The 20,300-nt window shown below is 43.7% G+C and overlaps 1 protein-coding gene across 2 annotated transcripts; it reads right to left on the reverse strand.

The window, feature by feature from the left end:
• Positions 1-3,552: 3,552 nt before the first annotated feature.
• IQCF6 (IQ motif containing F6) lies at positions 3,553-5,335 on the reverse strand. 2 transcript variants are annotated; one of them, XM_039836855.1, is made up of 2 exons: positions 5,321-5,335; positions 3,553-3,983 (listed from the first exon to the last, which is right to left on the reverse strand). In XM_039836855.1, the coding sequence occupies exons 1-2, from the start codon at positions 5,333-5,335 to the stop codon at positions 3,615-3,617; spliced, it is 384 nt and encodes a 127-aa protein (XP_039692789.1). In that variant the 3' UTR covers positions 3,553-3,614. The 2 variants fall into 2 exon arrangements, with proteins under 2 accessions (XP_039692789.1, XP_039692788.1); XM_039836854.1 differs by lacking the exon at positions 5,321-5,335 and adding an exon at positions 4,196-4,217.
• Between the last annotated feature and the right edge of the window lie 14,965 nt (positions 5,336-20,300).

The following is a 20,300-nucleotide window of genomic DNA, read 5'->3' on the forward strand; positions in this document are numbered from 1 at the left end:
CTCCCACCCCACCCCGGTTGCTCGGGCCTCCTCTCCTGGTATGGGGGAGGGGTCGTGGAAAAGAGGGGTCGCGGAAGGTCTCAAAACTCTCTGAAAGTGTCCCCACCCCAACCTTCTGCAAGAAAAGAAGGGAGCCTACAACTCCACCTGGGCCAGCGAGGCTTTAAGCACTAAAGATGGCTGTCCTCAGTCTGGGGGAGGAGGGCTGGGTCTGGACAGAGCAGGGCAGGAAGGAGGGGGGTTCGAGGGAAGTGAAAGCTGGGAATGGGAAGAGGGGGGGAAGAGGGAAATGAGGTGGAGAGTAAAGTAGGGAACCCTTAAACCCCAAGGGCTCTCACTGAGATGTCAGGGTTGGGTTTTTTTAAGTTTATTGGAGTAACATTGGTAAATACAATTATATAATGTTCCGGTGCACATTATCATTTGACATCTGTATATTCTACTGTGTGTTTACCACCCAAAGTGCAGTTTCCTTCAGCTGCCATATATTTGATCCCCTTTGCTCCCTTCACCCTCCCCCCTACTCTATTTACCCCCTATCCCTGTCTACACTCCCCCTCCTTCCCCTCTGGTAACCACTAGTCTATAGTCCATGTCCATGAGTCTCTGTTTGTCCTGTTCATTTGTTGCTTTTAGGTTTATATCTCACATATAAGTGATATCATGTGATTTCCAACTTTTTCTGTCTGGCTTATTTCACTTAGCATGATTATCTCGAGGTCCATCCATGTTGTCGCAAATGGCAGTATTTCATCTCTTCTTATGGCTGAGTAATATTCCATTGTATATATGTACCACAGCTTCTTTAGCCAATCATCTATCGTAGGACACTTTGGTTGCTCCATGTCCTGGCCACTGTGAATAATGCTGCTATGAACATCGGTGTGCAAATCTCTTTTCGGATATGGGTTTTCAAGTCTTTGGGGTAAATACCCAGTAGAGGGATTGCCGGATCATATGGTAGATCAATTCTTAGTTTTTTAAAATCTATTCTTTCTGTGAAAACAATATATGCTCCCTATAAACAGCTTAAGCATTGCAGAAAAAAATACAAAAAGAAAATAAAAGTATTACCTCCAGTTTCATCATTCAAATATAACTATCGTTAACATTTCTGGTACAGCAGCCTAGATTTCGATGCATTTTTACAGATAGAAGGAGAGATAGAAATACTTCCATAAAAATGGGATCATGCCATATGTCTATTTTTTTTAGTGAAGACTATTTAATTTTACTTTATTCTAATTGAAGAAAATGAATCTGAAATGAAACTGAAAACATTCTTGAACTTCACATACATTTCTTCACCGCAAAAGATATCCCCACCTCCCTCCTCACCCTCCCCGCAACCCCCCCAAAGAGTCCTGTAAATTTAAGGAAAGAGACAGTGACATTTAGAGGTAAACATTCTTTTAGCCTCAGGAAATCTGAGATTCTGACCCACTGTCAATCTTCTGGTGCCATGAACGGGAGGCGGGGGAACCAGGTCCTCCCAGCTGCACCTGGTCTCGGGGATGGCTGACTGCCCAACCTATCATCTGTGCACTGTGCTCGGCAATGTCATTTAGGCACTGCACCCAGCAGCGGGAGCCAGGTGGCGTCTCTGGGCTGGAGTGGACTGCACTCATGTCAGCTCTCCGCCCTCAGGAATGGCAGCGTGAGAAGCGGCTACTGAGTCTCGGGGGGCCTGGAGACCCCGAACTCCCTGTTCTGGATCCTTTCTCCAAGCAAAGTTAACTGGAGTGTGGGACAGCCTCAGGTGTCCTGTGAGTTTGATTCACAAACTCTGACGCCGGCAGCATTGTGGCGCCGTGGTTTTCACTGACCACATTTTTCTTTGTGGGCGCTCTCGATCGATTCCTCGTTGAGAAGTTGAGAAGACCAGCGTTAGTTGGTAGTTTACGCTGCCGAGTTTTATCGCGTTTAAATTGTTTTATAGCAGTATTTAGTTATTTAATGTTCATTCTGTATCTAATGTATTCACAGGTCACCACCAGCCCTTAATTTCAGCTTCTCCGTTCCTAAGTTCTAATCTTCCTGTGCAGCTGGAACTTTCTCTCCCCACCCTGTCCCTGTCCCCACCTCTTGCCATCCTCTGCACACTGAGGCTGACCAGTCAGCTGGGAACACCTCCCGGTTTGCCTGGGAAGGTCCTAGTTTGCATCCCCATCACCAGTGGGGCTGTATAACCTGGGTGGGAGGGGCTTAACTCAACACACTGAGTCCCAATGCCCAGCCTCTCTCAGCCCAGTTAAACCAGGATCTCCAGCTGGGCCCAGGCATCAGCATTTGTTACGTCCCGCGGATTCCAACGTCCTATGTAGGTTGAGAATCAGAGAGTCAAACCCTCGATGGCCCAGGTTTTAAACACCCCTCACAGCAGGTGTGGCGCCTACAGGGCTGGTCTGCTCATTCAGAATTCCCGTCGAGGTCCATGGTCACATGCAGGTCCACGGTCACATGCAGACGTGACTCGTTTCTTACCACTCCCTGCTGCAAGGAGGGGGTGGAGAGAGCTGAGACTGGAGCTCCTGAAGGGGGACCCTGGGAAAAGCGAGGAGCCTGGCTGCAGCCACTGGGGGTGACGAATAGCGGACCGATCCGTGAATTCTCACATCTGCCACAGCTGTTCTGGAGACCCGCCCCTGACCCCTAAACACACACACGTACATGCACACATGCACACACACACACACACACACGGGGACCTGAGGGAGGGAAGCCTGATCCAGCTGTGAGGCCCCATGAAGACCTCTGACTCCTGGGCACCTCCCCACTGGTCCTCCCACCCACCCCCCGTGCAAGGCCGCCCCACCACAAAACCCCAGGGGGGGTGAGCGGCCTCAGACTTCTGGGATGCAGGTTCGGAGACCAACATTTGCTTCTGAGGGTGCGGTGGGATCCGGCGGCTGCATCCCCGGACCGATGACATGCAGTGGAAGAGGGGCAGCCCTTCCCTCTGGCCAGCCCTGGGTCCCCCTGGCTTGTTTCCCCACCATGCCTGGCACCCCCAGCAGAGGAGAAGGAAGCCTTGTCTTTCGGCCCAGGCACAGCCACTGCCCCTCATCTTCAGCCCCGGCCTTGCCCAGGGGCTGGCCCTGCCTGCTGTCCCCCAGTGAGGCACAGCACCTATGCAGCTGTTTGTTACTCAGCTGGGGTGCCCTGTCTTCCTGGCTCCCCGCCAAGCACTGCACGGGTGTGGGGGCCCTACTGAGCACGGGACTGTGGAATCCTGGCCTTCCTAGCTGACTCCGGCTGCAGCCAGACTCTGCTGTCCTATGCTGAGTGGAGATGCCTGGGCAGGGGTTGCCCAGTGCCCACCTCCACTTGTGGAGGGAGCTGGGATCAGGCTAGCTGAGGTGTCAGAGTCTGACCTGGGCCCTGGGGTCTCCTTTGGGTGCAAGATTGGTCAGGTTTGCATTTGGAGCAAGCGCCTAGGGTGCATTGCCCTGGGATGGGCTCGAGACTATGCAAGGGAACCATTTTGGGGGTGGAAGGCGGGAAGGTTAGGGGTCAGTCCCTCTTCTTTGGGTCTGATTTCCGAAGGGCAAGACTCTGGTCGGTGAGCCTCTTTATTGGAAGAGAGATCCAGCCTCCTTGGCCCCGCCAGCGCCCTAGGTCATGAGGATTTCGATGTCCAGCTCCAGCCGGCTGGCTCTGACCTCATAGCGGCCCTGGATCAGGCCTCGGGTCTGGCTGGCATGCCAGCGCCAGTGAGACTGGATGATGCAGGCTGCCTGGCGGGCCTGGAGGAACCGTCGGCGGGCCTGCCACATGCGAACCTGCGCCTGCACCTTCACCACTGCCCACTCCTGACAGGTGTAGAGCCTCAGCGCCAGACGCCGCCTCTGCTCCAGCATCTTGGCCTGCATCGACCTCCACCAGCACTGGATGACCCAGGCCCTGAGCGCCGCGTGGAGCAGCGCCTGGCGCACTATGATGCCACGCCACCATGCCTGGATCCTCACGGCCGCCTTCTCCAGCTGGAGCGGGGAAGGAAGACCTCGCAGATGCTCGGCGGGGTTCCCTCTTATTCCTGTCCCCACCTCCAGGGCTGGGAGGGAGGGGAGCCCGGCCCAGGTGGCCCTGCCCTCTCATTTCCAGGCCCCGCCCATCCAATTTTCAACCTGCCACTCACCTTTCGACACAGCTCATCACCCTCTGCGCAGACCTCTCCCGTGCTGGCCTTCATCGCAGTTTGCGTGTCCATGGCGCTGATCTTTTGAGTCCACTCGTCTATCGGTCGGGCCACCCTAGTCTTCAGCCCCGCCCTCAACTGTTAGTCACCCCATCACCAGACTCCGCCCACCCGCACACAAGGCTCCGCCCACCAGCGCCCTCGTCCACATGTCAGCCACAGCTCTCTCCTCGTCTCTTGCTCTGTCTCCTCAAGCATTGACCGGTCACCTTATTCATCCATCCCCACCATTTCGGGGCCTGCCGTTCGTTCCCTCTTGCCTTCGGTATATTTCTCAGACCCAGCTGGTATCTTAAATCTCGCTCTTCCTACACCTTCCAGTCACTTAGTTCCGTCCCTGCTGGTGACGGCGCAGAGAGGTTCGCACAGTTTTCCTTCAAGGAAGAGGCTTTGCTTCAGGAGTTCTCACCCCCAGGTTGGCCTTCCGGAGGCTTAAGAGTCAGGCTCTGTGGGAGGGGCCCGGACATTCTATGCGTGGGCTCGAATGTTTCTGTGTAAAATCTGTGAAAGCAAGGGATTCGAGGTGTAATTGGAGAGAGCCTCTGTCTCCCCCTCTCTGGCTCCTTCTGTCACCTGTTGGGTGAGGAATGGCCGTGGCCTCTTTGGGGGTGGGACTAAAGGGAAGCTGAACGGGGATATACTCGGTTCAGGTTAAACAGGATAGATTTATGCGGTTCACAGCCATTCTGCTGGAAGTGGCTTCCAGGAGTATCCTAGCAGTGACCACATCCATTCCCCCGTGTCACGGTGTGAAGACACGGGGACGGAAGTGCTGCTTTAGTCATACGGACGTGCCCGGCAGTGCCCGGCACCAGAAGTACATGGGCGGGGGAGGAAAAGCTCGTCTGTAGAAAAATTTTCCTGTTATCAGACCAAAATTCTTCCTGTTGTAAGACTGTAAGTGGAAGATTCTGTTCTCTCCTGATTAAAATTGAAGTTCCGTCTTGTCAGGAATATGCGTGTAATGCAGTGAGACCATTACGAACACGCTATACTCTATTTCTTGTTTTGGTCTGGATTTTGTGAAGTAGGGTTCGTCAGAATCCCAGTGCCGGAAGGGCTCGGACCAGTCGCACCACTATGGACCATGGGTGAGCTGGCTCGGGAAATCACGTGCTGTGCATCTTGAGTGTCCATAAGAAACAAGTTTCTGTAGAAAATATTTTCAAAATCGTCATGGGAAGAAACAATCAGAGGCTATGCAACTAAAAATGTAAGGAAAATATTACAGAGGTAGGACAGACAGTTAACTAACATAAACATTGTGTTTTAGTGTTTGCCAACTTCTAAAAATTTGTAATGTGTTGCCATATCTTTACTCATCCTAAAAAACATGCACTTGCCTAATTTTATGCCTGTAATTTTGCACTTTTGTTCTTGAAGTAGGGCTTCCAAAATACATAAGCTCCGGGTCGCACAAAAACCTGGATCTGCCGGGCCGTGCTGTGAGGACACGACCGTACAGCCAGGTCTCCCGGGAGCCCACAGAGAGCTGCGTCTCTGCATCCTGTTAGGACTGGAAATGCAGGTGCGAGTGATGCCAAGGTGCTGGGAGTCCTTTGGGACTTGAAAGGCCATCTTGACTCTGGCTTCAGCATGCATGTTGTCACTCATTTTTCTGCACGAGGCTTTGCTGGGTGCCCAGGGCCTGTGGGGCCGCATATACTATCCGTGGTTATTGCTGATGTGTGTTTGAGCCCTCACACTATCTGTCGGGGTGCCTTACAGGTTCCGGCCCTATTGTCAACCAGGTAACTTCTTTGCATCATTTTAAAAGTCCTCCAGAGTGGACCCTATTGCATCCTTTAATGACTGTCAATCTGAGCGGAGGGCGGGGATTGGCCTTCTGAAATGCCTCCATCTCTGTGTTAAGCCCTTGGTCCTGGTGTCCAGCCTCCACTCCCAGTCCGATCTGCAGGATTCTGCAGAAGCAACTGCGTAGTAGGGGGATGTGGTTGTGGCCAGTGCTTTGAGGCTCAGTCCGCCCAGGCCAGGTGGCCATGGTCAAGACGCCAGACCCCACTGTTCCCTGTGGATCTCTCACCAACCCCGCTCTGGCCTGGCTTGTTGTTGCCAGAATACCCTGCCTTTGTCTCCGTAGAGCCCCTGGGAACACCTGCCAGCCCCTTTCATGCGCATGCTTTTTTTATTATTCACAGAGTGGCAGCACGGGGTGAAGGGGTAAGTGACTCTGCGGTCCTACTAAGTTGTCACAGGTCATGACCCTTGGTCGCTCTTTCCTCATTGGTCCCCTCCCCAGCTTCCGGGTCTCTTCTTCTTGATCGATGCTTTTTTTTCTGATTATAAATATGGTACATCTGTTGCTAAAATTTTCAACAATGCAGAGACATGTAAGGTGGAAAGGGAATTATTCATGAACTTTGCCCAGAGCTATTCCTCCAGACTTATACCAGGCACGGACCGACTGAAATTTTTGATTAAAAATAATTTCTTTTTAATTTATACATTTCAAACTAAAAATTTCCTTGGTGATTAATGTTTTCTTCCATACCTTTTTACTGCTCCCAGCTTGGAGGGTACCCTGGACAATTGGCTGTACATTTATATTAAAGAGGAATTTTCACTCAAAAGGCTAACCTTATAATCAGCTCTTTGTTCTGCTTCTGTAGATATGCTTGCCACATAGGCTGTAGGGCAGGGTGACCTCGAAATTAACTAAATCCTCCCTTTTGGTTGTTCTGTCTAAATAATAAATGTTGTCTGTAATCCATAGCAACTCCCATGCTTTGTAACTGTAACTGCCTGCTACCCATAGCAACTCCCGAGCTTTGTAACCGTCTGAAGGCAAATTAACCAATCGGCCAATACTAACTAAGCCCTATAAAAGCAAAGTTGCGTCTGAGCTCGGGGCCCAGATATTCAGAGCACTAGCTCTTCTGGGACTGCCGGCGTAATAAACCTGAGTTCTCCAACTCTCCGAGTGGTGCTTGGTTTCTCGCTGGTCTGATTTCTGCAACATTTCTGCAACAATATAACATAGAATTGACCATTTTAACTATTTTAAAGTGTACGGTTCAGTTGCTTTTAGTATAGTCACAATGTTTCATACCCATCACCATTATCTAATTCCAGTTTCTAATTTCATCTAACTTTAATTCTAATTTTATCATCCAAAAAGGAAACCCTGCAGTCACTTCTCATTACCTTCCCCTCACCCCAGGCCCTGGCAGCCACTAACTAGTCTTCTTCTAGTCCCTATGGATTTGCCTATTCTAGACATTTCATATAAAAGGAATCGTATAATATATGGCTTGTGTGTCTGGCTTCTTTCACTTACCATGTTTCCAGGGTTCACCCATGTTGTAGCCTGTGCCCTATTTATGGATAAATGATATTCCATTGCTGGACACACCACATTTTGTTATTATATTCATAAGTCAACAGATACTTGAGTTGTTTCCACTCTTGGGTGATTATAAATAGTGCTGTTGTGAGCTTTGTGTGCAGTATTTGTTTGAACACCTATTTCCAATTCTACTGGGTACATGCCTAGGAGTGGAATTGCTGGGTCATATGATAATTCTGTGTTTAATTTTTTGAGGAGCCACCATGGTGTTTGTACACTCGATGTTGTCTCCTAGGTCCCTTAAACTATCCTAACTTTTGAAATTATTTTTTTCTTTTTTCAGTTCAGCTTGGGCGATTTCCATTGCTCTGTCTTCCAGATCACTGATGCATTATTACGTATCATCTAATCTGCTGTTGATTCCTTGTATTTTTTTTTATTTCAGTCATTGTTTTGCTTAGCTTTGACTGGTGTCCTCTCACATTTTCTGTCTTGTTGAAGTTCTCACTTTGTTGAAGTTCATCCATTTCAGTCCTAAGTTTGTTGAGCACCTTTGTGACCATTACTTTGAACACTTTATTGGGTAGATTGCTTATGCTCATTTTGTTTAGTTCTTTTTCTGAGGTTTCGTGTTGTTCTTTTGTTAGGGACATAGTCCTTTGCCTCTTCATTTCGCCTAATTTTCCATTCGTTTCTATGTGTTAGGTATATCAGCTACGCCTCCTGCTCTTGAAATAGTGGTTTTATATAGGAGATGTCCTGTGGGGCCCAGCAGCACAATCCCCTCTGGCTACTGGAACTGTTTTCCTGGGGTGTTCCCTGTGTGGGCTAAGTCCTTGGTGGGTTGTGTCCACTGGTGCTGGTAGGCTAGGAGGAAGATTTCAAGATGGTGCTCACTAGTGCTGGTGTTAGCTCGACGAAACGAGATCACAAAAATGGCTGCCACTAGCATCTCAGTCCCTGGGGAGAGTCCTACTTGTCTCCTGCCTCTCCAGCAGATGCTTCAGGATTAGTAAGTGGGTCTCCTTCACTTATGGTCTGTGTGCTTTTCTATCTGGTGTTTTCGCACTGAATCCCAAGGCTGTTGTACCATTTTGCATTCCCACCAACAATGAATGAGAGTTTCTTTTGCTCTTCACCTTTGCCAGCATTCAATGTTGTCAATGATCTGGATTTTGGCCTCTCTAATAGGTGGGTAGTGGTATCTCATTGTTGTTTTAATTTGCATTTCCCTGATGACATATGATGTGGAACATTTTTTCATGTGCCTGTTTTTCATCTATATATCTTCTTTGGTGAGATGTTTGTTAAGGTCTTTGGCCCATGTTTTAGTTAGGTTGTTTGCTAATGGTTTTTAAAATGAAGAATTTTATTAAATACTTTAAAAAAAAACAATTGCAGAGAGGATTACGTGGTTTTCTTCTTTGGTCTGTTAATATCATGAATTACATCAATAGATTTTTTTTTTTTTTTTACTATGGAAACATGACAGTGGTGGGCCTTGGCCATATCTTAGACTACCTGGCACCTGAGTCCCTTCTCTATGTTTGGGGACTACCCTTTTTATCTCTCTTTGTAGGAGACAGCTTACCTCTAATTGTAGACTTGAAAAATTCCACTTTCCTATTTTCCCAGTTTTCTTGGCTGCTGGGCAGACATGTGACCAGGTTTAGCCAATCGAATGTACCCACCTGGGATTTTTCATCTGCAGCGTGGGATCCAGAGCACCAGCAGAGCGTTCCTTGTGCCATTGATGGACTCTTCATCAGGCTGGTTCTGTGGTGTGGTGTTTTCTATGGATTTGGATGTATACTTTCTCTTTGCCCTGCCTGTTTCTGAGCCTAATTCTCCAGGCTTCCTGAAAACCTGGTGAGCTACTAAATATTCTTTTGGTACTTTTTTTATTTTCTGATTAAGTAGCTATAAATTAGTTTCTGTTGTTTGCAGTTAATAACAATGACCAATATGCTTGCACTCATGGGATAAATCCTGCTGGTTTAAGTATTATTTGAAATCATCATTGAATTCAGTTTGTTAATATTTACATAAGTCCAACTGGTATATAGTTTTCTCTTCTTGTCCTGACCTGATCTGATTTTGGTGTTAAGTGCATGTTAACTTTTGGGAACATTTGGATAAAAAAAAAAAAAATTTCCCAGAGTAAAATTGCTGTATCAAGCGGTCTGTGAATTTTTAGTTTTGATGGATATTGTCAAATTGCTACTCAAAGAGGTTTTTCCAGTTTACATTCTGACCAGCAATATGTAATACTGCCTATTTCTCTTCACCCTTAACATGAAAGACCTATCAACACCAATTTTTTTATGGATGAGTTGACCATCTTTGCATATGTTCAGAATCTTCTGATCCTGCTGTTTCTTTTTCTACAAACTGTCTATTCATGTCCGTGAGACAGGCAAAGTCCTTATATGTGTGCAGGACATATAAGCGGGGAGAGATAAGTAAGTAATAAGTAGGCGAGGAAATTATATTTCCAACGTTTTAAGTGTTCAGCTACAAGGGTTTTTATGAGTGAACCACATTCCTTTTGGTAACAAAATTACATAAAGAAGGAAATCTTTTTAAACATCTGTTTTTTGAAACCATTTTCCATGCTATCTTATTTTGTCTGATGAGACGCTCCCCCTAGAGGCAAGAAATATATTAGCAACAGGATGTCTTGGTTGCTTCCGCTTGCTTCCAAGTTAGTAACATTTCGGTTTTGTTTTTTTTTTGCAGGAAACTTTTTTTTTCCTTTTATTTTAATTAATTAATTAAATTTATTTTTATGGTAACATTGGTTAACGGAATCCAATAAGTTTCAGCTGTACACTTTAACAGTAAGGCATAAATATACTTACACTGTGTGTTCACCTCCCATAGTTAGATTTCTTTCTGTCACCACATATTTGACCCCTTTCACCCCGTCTACCTCCCCACTCCTCTCCTACTCTCTAACCTCTGGTAATCACTATCTATTGTCTATGTCCATGCGTCTCTGTCCTGTTCATTTATTGCTTTCAGGTTTATATCCCACGTATAAGTGATATCATGCAGGAATCTTTGTAACCCATTCATCCATGTCGATGAGAGTTAGCATTGTTAAAACTAGACAGTGCGATCCATAAACACCTTTGTCAGTGCATAGAAACACAAATGGCCACCTGTCCCGATTCATGGAAAGCACATTTATTTGTTGGTTCATCTCTTTCACTGGAATGTGACCTCCACACATATACGGACTTTGCCTGTCTCACTCTTTGCTTTAACAAATGCCTATAATGGTACCTGACACACAGTAGGGGTTAAATAACTGTTGAATGAATGAATGAATGAATGAATGAATGAACGAACGAAACTCTCAGCTTAGAATCCACAATCAGGCCCTGTGGCCAAGGGAAGATACTAATTTGTGACCTAGGACTAAGCAGCCTGTGCTCAGTGGGATTTATTTAACTGGCTTAGGCCAAATTTATTTGCTTGACACTTATTTACTGAGCACCCGCTCGGTGCCACACACCATTGTGAGGCTGAGGGTCTGCTGATGATAAAAGCAGGCATGATTCTTGCCCTTATAAAACGGTTATTTAGAGAGTGGTTTAGATGGTAATATCTGTTATGGAGGAGAGTCAAATAGGGAAGACAGAGCGTGCCGAGTGGAGAGGAGGCCCCACTTTTATGGAGTGTCAGAGAGTACGTCACTGAAGGGTACAGGAGGGAGGGAGGGAGCTCTACAGCCAAGCGTGTGTCAAGACACGGGAGCAGGAATGTGTTCAGCACGTTTGAGGGACGTCAAGGAGGCTGCTGTGGCGGAAGCAGAATACAGGAGGGGGGAGGGAGGAGAAGGCATCAGAAAGATAAATTTAGGAGATGTGCCCCAGAGATGTGAAATTTCTAGAGAGACTGATAGAGGATTTTCTGGCAATGAAGAAGGACCTTGTGAGTCAAGGGCAAAAGCAGGGCTTGGTTTTTCCCACAGATTTCTCTGCTTCCGAGGTTAGCTTCCAGGTTGCCTTCCCAGAGACCATTTCCTTAGAAAGAATCCGATCATGACTATGAGGTGACAACCCTATAGTGTGGCCCACATGCCAGGAGATGGGAGATGTTCTAGGGTGGCACAAGGTACATAAAGAAGAATCTGTTGAACCAGATTCTTTCTGAACTAAGCCAAATGGAGAGAAGCGACATTCAAAGCATTAATGAGAGAATTTTCAACCGTTAAGGAGAGAGTTTTTAAAGTGATTCATTTGAAAGACTCACAGTTTAAAACGGTTGACCAACCGCACCCAGATGAGTAAAAACAGATGCAACACAAAATATGTTGTGACACAATTTTAACTGATGAAGATAAATATTTAAAGAGGAAATAAAACCCACCGAGAAGTTTACCTACCCAGGAGTGAATCAAATTGACACCAGCTAATTTCGCAACACTGGGCGCAAAGGAGAGAATAGAAACACATCTCCGACTCTCTGAAGAAATAACTTTGTAAGCACAGAATTATAAACTCGCTCAAAATGTTATTAAAGCGTCATGACAAATGAAAGACCGTTTTGTATTTGTAAAGATCCAGGAAGTTTACTATACTGACAAGAAATATTTACTGGGCGACGACGACCCCATCACAGTGAAAACTAGGGGAGGGCCGCAGTGGTAGCAGTGATCAGAGAAGCCAGAAAAAAAGGATTCTTAACTCTAAAGAACTTGACTGTAAAAATGTGCATGTCGGTTTAAAAATAACGTTCAAGATGATAATGACATGCGGGATTGGGGGAGTGAGTGGAGGAGTAGGAATTGGGCTCAAGTTCTTGCCTGATTTAGGAGGCAATAGATAATGATTTTGCTCCAGATGTTAACAGCAAATTAGAAAAGAAAATAAATATGAATATTGGAATGCATTAGAAAAGTAAGAATAAGATATATCACTTTTCTATCCATTAGAAATTGTATTTCGTTGCTATAACAGAAACCCAGACAACAGTGGCTCAAACACATTAGAGGACTATTTTTATCTCTCATAGAAAAAGCCTAGACGTGGGCATTCCCCAGCTGGTATCCAGACTTCTTCTGTCACTATGTTTTCCCATGCTCGTGACTGGATCTTTGTCCTCATACTCACAATATGGCTACCAGAGTGCCCCTCCTCATGTGGAAAGAAGAGGAGTAAATACAAAGGGCAAGAAGACCATTCTAGCCTGAGGCAGCCTCTTTACAACAAGCTTTCCCAGAAGATTTACCCAGGGCCCTCTGCTGACATCTCACTGGCCAGCGAGTGCCACGTGACCCACCCCTAGCTGCAAGGGAGGCGGATGAAGATAATCCTTTTCTCTCCTCTCTTTGAGGTAGATATACTGCCACCTCAAATTATCATGGTTCTATTAGTTAGGAAAATGAGAAAAACGGATACTGGCTAGGCAACTAGCTGTCTTTGTCTCAACTTCGAAAATAATAGAAGGAATAAAATGCCAAAGAAAACTCAATCAATTCAACAAAGATATGGAACATGAAAAAAAAAAAGATGATAGAAGGAAATCATGAAATAATACGGCAATAAGTCCAGGCATATTAGAAATCATAATAAATGTAAATTTGCAGTATTCATCTATTAAAAATACAAAGACTTTCTTGCTGGGTCAAAACAGATGTATCTGTATTTGGTTAACGAAAAGAAATAAGAAGTCGAAAATACATCAGTGAATAAAAATATAGCAGGGAAGAGACACCCACTTCTGATAATGGTGTGCTAAGAAGTATTAACCCTTTTGCTGAGAATAACTGGAGAAGCCGATCGAAATGCTTTATATTTCTGCTTGAAGGAATTGGAAAGCAGTACCGTAGTTAAAAAATGTCTGGGCCGTGATCTAAACTAAGAAAGAAATCCAGAGATGGAAGCCTGGCGTTTGGAAATTGTCCCGCAGCTTGTTTCTCGGGCCTTCCCTGTCCCCTGCAACCACCCGCCACTTCCCCCACAGCCTTCTATGGCCGACTCTTCTCTGCATCCCCTCATAGTCCCACACTGGCCTCCACTATACTCACCCTCCACACTCCAGTGTGACCCCTCAGTGACCCCTGGGGCTGTGACTCTGAGAGGGAACCAGGGCCGCTCAATAACGCCCAGTCCTTAGTCAGGGACTTTCTGCTCAGCATTGACCTTGTGGCTCATGGTACGTCTTCAGAGGCTGGGAGCAGGCAGAGGTAGGGCCTTGCTTATGCAATGGCTGCTCCTTACCCATCTCCTGACTGTGGCCTTGAAGCCCTTGGGAAGAGGAAGACAGGAAAGTATTTGAAGCCGCTTGAGCCTGAGCTGGGGGCCCTGGCTGGTCCTGGGGCCTTCATACTCTTCCAAGAGGCTGATAACTGTGGACCTGGCAAACGAGCCAGACACGGGGCATTCAACTAGGAAATTTACCCCACCCCCCTAACTCCACTGTCTTCATCAAAGTTAATTATGGTTAAATTTTTATAGTATGTATCTCCCAGATCCCCTCTTTAAAAAAAAAATGCCTTTATAACACAAACATATAAACACTTTCTGGGATAGAAACCATATTGTTCTTCCATGTCAGCACATAGAGAACAAACTCATTCTTTGCGGTTTTTTCTTTTCGGTTTGTATTCAGTATTTCTTAATAGATGAGCTTTCAAAATTCTACATTCCCCAGTAACCACCGCCCAGACAAGACATCGTACATGTCTCTTTGTTTCTTTGTGCTGTTTGCAAACAATATCTCTTATACCCCTACCCTAGATGTAAACTCTATTCTGAATTATTTGCCCTATAGTTTAGTTTTGCCTGTTTTAGAATTTTATATGAATGGAATCATTCTTTAAATACTCTTTTTGTTTCTGACGTCTTTCATTTAGCATAAGGTTTCTTAGATGCATCTATGTTGTGTGTATCTGTAGTTTGTTCATTTTTATTACTGCATATTATTTTATGACTATACCACGATTTCTTTGTCTAGTCACCTGTTGGTGAACACTTGAATTGTTTCCAATTTTGATCTATTTGAATAAAATTACTATGAACCATCATACACAAGGCTCTTGTGGATATGTTTTCATTTTTCTTGCACAAATACCTATGAGTGGAACACCTGAGTTATAGGGTGGATACACGCTTAACTTTATTAGAAACTACCAACCCATTTCCACAGTGTTTCTACTGTTTCATATCATCCACCCACCGTGCGTAAGTGACCCGGATGTTATACGTCCTTGCCAAAATTTGGTGTTGTATTTTTTTTATTTTAGCCATTTTCTAGGGTGTTTGGAATTATCTCATTGTAGTTCTAATTTTCATTTTCCTCATGACTAAAGACGTAGGACATCTTTTAATGTGCTTCTTAGCCATTTGTAAATCTCCTTTTGTGAAGGCCTTGCTTATGAATTTTACTCCAAACTCATTCTTTCTAATCATTTGGTTCCATTATTTGATTGAATTGAAATACCTGTCATTGAATTCTCTATTAATACTGTTGAAAATGTCTCAAATTTATGTTTGCATCAACCAGATTGAAATGACTAACTTTATACGCATTTGTGCCAAAGGGCTGGTATTTCAGGAGTCTTGACTCTTTAGCCAGATATTGGGCATTTATGGAGGAAAGAATGGACAAGAGTTCCACATTTACACCAAAAAGCTGCTCGCCGTTGGAAGGTGTCCCGGTGCCTGAGTCACATGTGCCCTTATGACATCATGGTTCTCCCCTCCTCCTCTCTGCCAGACCTGTGGCTGGAGCAGTGCAGACCTGAGAGCGAGGGACCATCAGGCTCCTAATTGTGGACAATTTAGGGGAGCTTAGACCTGGGGGGATTTGAACCATCTATTTCCGAACCATGGGCACTTGATTTTGTGTAAGAGAGAGCCAAGCCACCCAAAGGCGCAGGCAAGGGAAAGTAGATTCCAGAATCTAGGGTCTCTGGGCAAAGCTGAAGGTTGAGTATGTGGTGGATGCTGCACAGAGTTGTAGAGAGAACAATTATGTACCCATAACTGTTATCTCTAAACTCTGGTTACAGAAGGATGGCTAGGTTTATGAAATCATACGACAAGAATTTGAGGAGATTGGAAAGGTAAAGAACACATGGAAAAAGAAAAAGAAAGTCTCCACTCCCAATCCCACATACTCCACGAACGGTAGTTCTGCAGAGGCCCTCAGAGTGGAGGGACCCCACCTGCACTGTCTCTGACCCGAGTCACTCAGGAGCGATGTAAATTTTTATGTCCTTGATGTAGGCAACAGTTTCTTAGCTATGAGACTTAAAACACAACCAACCAAGAGGAGGAAACAGATGAATCAGAATTTATCAACATTGAAAACTTCTATTCTTTAAAGAACACTTCAAGGAAGTAAAAAGACAACCCACAGAATAGGAGAAAATATTTGCAAGTCATATATCTGATAAGGCACTTGCATCTGGAATATAAGAATTATAGACTATCAAAGACCCTTACAACTCAGTAATAAAAAAACCAAATGATTCCATTAAAATGGAAAAAGGATCTGGATAGACTTTTCTCCAAAGATATTCAGATGACCAATAACCACATGAAAATATGCTCTACATCATTAGTCATCAGGGAAATAAAAATAAAAACCACAGTGACATACCTCTCCACACACAGTAGAGTAACTATAATTTTAAAAAGTAAGATAATAACAAGTCTTGGCGAGGATGAGGAGAAACTGGAACTTACATACACAGCTGGTAGAGATGTAAAATGGTACAGTCACTTGGGAAGACAGTGCGTCTGTTCCTCAAATAGTTACACAGAGAGTTACCACGTGACCCAGCAATTCCGCTCCTAGATATGTACTGAGGAGATGTCCACACAGAAATTTGTATACAAATGTTTATGGCAACATTGTTCATAATAGCTAAAAAGTGGAAACAACCTAAACGTCGATCAGTGAATGGATGGATGGATACATAGAAGTGGTATGTCCATTCATAGGAATATTATTTGGCCATAAAAAAGTATGAAGTACTGATCAGTACTATGATGTGGTTGATCCTTGAAAGCATTATGCTGAATGAAAGAAGCCAGTAGTAGAAGACTGCCTAGTATACGATTCTATTTATGCGAGAAGTCCACATAGGCAAATCGTTGGAGACGGAAGTAGTTTAGTGGTTGCTGCGTGGTAGTGTAGTGATAGCTAGAGTGTATAGGATTTCTTTCTGAGGTGATGAAAATGTTTTAAAATTGACTGTGCTGACGGCTGCACAGATCTGTGAATGTGCTAAAATCCATTGAATCGTAGACTTTTAAATAGGCGAATTGTATGCTAGGAAAATATCTCAATAAAGCTCTTATTGTTAAAAAGTGAAAAAACAACCCACAGAATAGAAGAAAATATTTGCAAATCATATACCTGACAATGGGATAGTAGCCAAAATGTATAAAGAACTCTTATACTCACTAGTTTTAAATATCCAATTAATAAATGGGCAAAGCATGGACAATACACTAGTGGTTACCAGAGGATGGGGAGAGGGGAGAGAGGGGAGGTAGACAGGGGAAAAATTTTAAATCATTTCTTCAATTAAAAAGAAAAGAATACTCATAAACCTTATGTGGTATTACAATACAGGTTCGTGGAGGTACACATTGGGTTGTTCCACTATCGGTGATGCTAAATTTGATTACTTTGTTAATGTGACTGCCAGATTGCTCCATTGTAAAGGAATAGTCTTTTTATCATTAATAAGTAATCTGTGGTATACTTTGAGTCCAAGCAAATATCCCTTTCTGCAACAACCATTCCATTGGTATGAGAATCCATTGATAATATTTATTTAAATCTGTTATTATAGTGAGGGCTACAGGATGATTGTTTTCTGATTCTGTCATTTGTACATTTATTAACTGGCATTCATCTGTGAAACTTCCTCTCATACATATTTACACACACATATATACACACACATATATGTGTGTATATTATATCTACATATACGTTTGCGTTTTCACCTTAATTTTTAAGAGTTTGTAGGAGAATGTCTATCTCACATATACATGGAAATGTACCTTTCATGATATGTTTACAAATATTTTCTAGAGTTTATCATTTCTCTTCTGACTTTGTTTATGGTGTTTGTCATATAGTTTTTATTTCTATACAATTGAATTTATCAATCTCTTTCACTGCAACTGAATTTTGAGTAATAATTAAAAAGGATTTTCTCACACCCAGATTATAAAAAAAATCACGTTTTCTTCTTATACTTAAAATTCTAAATCTAAATGTCCACTTTAGATTTGGAGGGCTATATAGTATCAACATAAATTTAACTCAAATTTGTGCCCATTTCTGTAAAGATTCATGTTCAGATTTAGTGAAGTTTAAATCATTTGTTGGAGTGATCTGGTTAATTGAATTTTCTCTTCATTGACTTTTAGTCGGAAAGCCCTTTATTTCAACTCTCACAGAAAATTTTAAAACGTGTTAGCTTCCTGCTTTGAATCCGATAAACAACTTTTAACAATCTTCACACTCCTTAAAATTAAGTCTAATTGCATTTTACTGTGAAAATTGTAGGACTTTTACTAAATCTCTACAGATTGAAGACCATAGAATGAAAATTGTTTCACTAAAGAAAATGTTGGTTAGCACTGTTTTCCCATGACACATTTCTGTCACCTAAAAGTAGAGTAACCCTTAATTTATGAAGGACTTCATTTAGTTAACTTTTACTTAAAATCAAATGGAACGTTCTTTTTCACACCAATTCCATCTGGAAAGTGAATTCACACAATTAACTCACTAATATGATAAGCACTAAAGAAGTACAAAGAACCAGCAATCTTAACTCAGCCATTCATTCCACATCAGCAGTTGCCGATATGAAAAGCTTTCCACTCTTTGTAATCGTTAAAGTAGATTAAAAATGTAAACCCCGACTGTATATATTTACTCAAAAAATGTATCGTATATTTAAAAACAGTGAACTTAATTTTATGTGAACTATACCTCAATAAAGCTGATTTTTAACGGGCTAAAATAAATAAATAAATAGACGAGCAAAGGATTTCGATAAACATTCGGGGTAAGAAGATGCATACCAATGACAAGTTGTTCATCGTGATTAATTTTCATGGTAATGCAAATGAAAACCTCAATGAGATACCACTTCACGCCACTCGAATGGCTATTGTGTTTTCAAAGAAAAGAAAGAAGTGTTGCTGAGTATGTGGGGGAAATGGCGCAACTGCTGGGGAAGTCTGGGGGCTTCTCGAAAAGTTAAAAATAGAGTGATCGTATGACCTAGCAATTCCACTCCTAGGTGTATACCCAGGAGAACTGAAAACGTGTGTCCCGACAGAAACTTAAACGTCAATATACACAGCGGTACTATTCATAATAGTCAAAAAGTAAAAACAACTCCAACGTCTGTTAACCGATGAAGAGATTTTCAAATGTCATGTATCCATGAGACGGAGTCTCATTCGGCCGCAGAAAGCTATGTAGCGCTGTGACATGAATGAGCCTTGAAAACATTCTGCTGAACAAACGAAGCCAGTCACAAAGCCCCTTTCGCGTGGTTCCGATCATATGAAATGTCCATAATAGGCAGATCTATGAAGATGTAGATCAGCGGTTGCCAGAGGCTGGGGGAGGGGAGAATGGAGATTGGCAGCCCCTGGATCTGGGGTGTATTTTGGGGGCGATGAAACTCTTCTGCAATCAGAGAGCGGTGATGGTCGCACAGCTCCGTGAATATTCTACCCACTACTGAGTCGCACAGTCTTCGATGGTAAGTTTCATGGAATGCAAATTGTCGCTCAAGAAAAAACTATTTACAGGTAAAAATATTTAAACTTACAGAAAGACATAAAAGAATTCTTTAGCGAATGGAGGGCTCGTCCCTGTTCTTAGAAGGGACTCAATCTCATGACGATCGCCTTCCTCCACAAGATCAAAGTCCTATCACAGCCAACACCGACCCCGTGAGGTGCTTGACGGGAATGTGTATATTTGATAATAGTTTGTCGCATTAGGAATATCTAAATTTGTCCATTTTAAACAGTTGGATATGAATCTACCTGTTCCTGGTGCCTTATTTATGGTGGAATAGCCTTTTCAACTTAGCGATTTTTACATATTTTCTTCAGTTAATTTTGGTCATTTCCATTTCGTTGGAAAAGTATTTCCTCTGAGTTGTTACATTTGGTCTCCTATATGTATTTATATCTCTCTGTGATTACGTTGCCTTTCTCAACCACCGAAGTTCATGGACTATCTACCTTTAATTTTGGTCTTTTCAAAGCATCACCTTCCAACTTTATTTTCCACCTCTCATTTTTTTTTCTTTAATTAACTGAAGATTTTTATCTTTATTTTACTGCTTTCTAGATTTATCGGATCTCTCTCTTTCTAGCTGCCTGCGGTGTGGTGAGCTGCTGAACCCCGAATCAGGGGAAGACAGGAGGTGCCAAGCCTGAGAAGACACTCGATTGTCATGAGGAGGTACACTAAGGGTCCCTCCTGCTGTCCTGTGTGACTGGGGATGAGGCGCATGGGAATGGGCCTCACTGGAGGGGAGCCCTAGGATGGAATCTCATTGCCCTGTGTTTGCACTGAGCTCTGGTACGTGTCCGACAGGTGGGAAGTAGACAGGTAGCACCAGCTCCCATGGGTCTGGTTTCTGAGGCTGATTCAAGTGTGTGGCGGATATTCCAATCCCTGTGTCATAATGCAATTGTGAACTCATAGCTCTTCCCCTCATATTACTCATGCCAGATCTTGGGAGGTAGAGATCAAGGCTAATGAACCATCTAGAGACAAGCC

Source organism: Pteropus medius, unplaced genomic scaffold (assembly GCF_902729225.1).
Source record: "Pteropus medius unplaced genomic scaffold, Ma_sr-lr_union100, whole genome shotgun sequence".
Classification (NCBI taxonomy): domain Eukaryota; kingdom Metazoa; phylum Chordata; class Mammalia; order Chiroptera; family Pteropodidae; genus Pteropus; species Pteropus medius.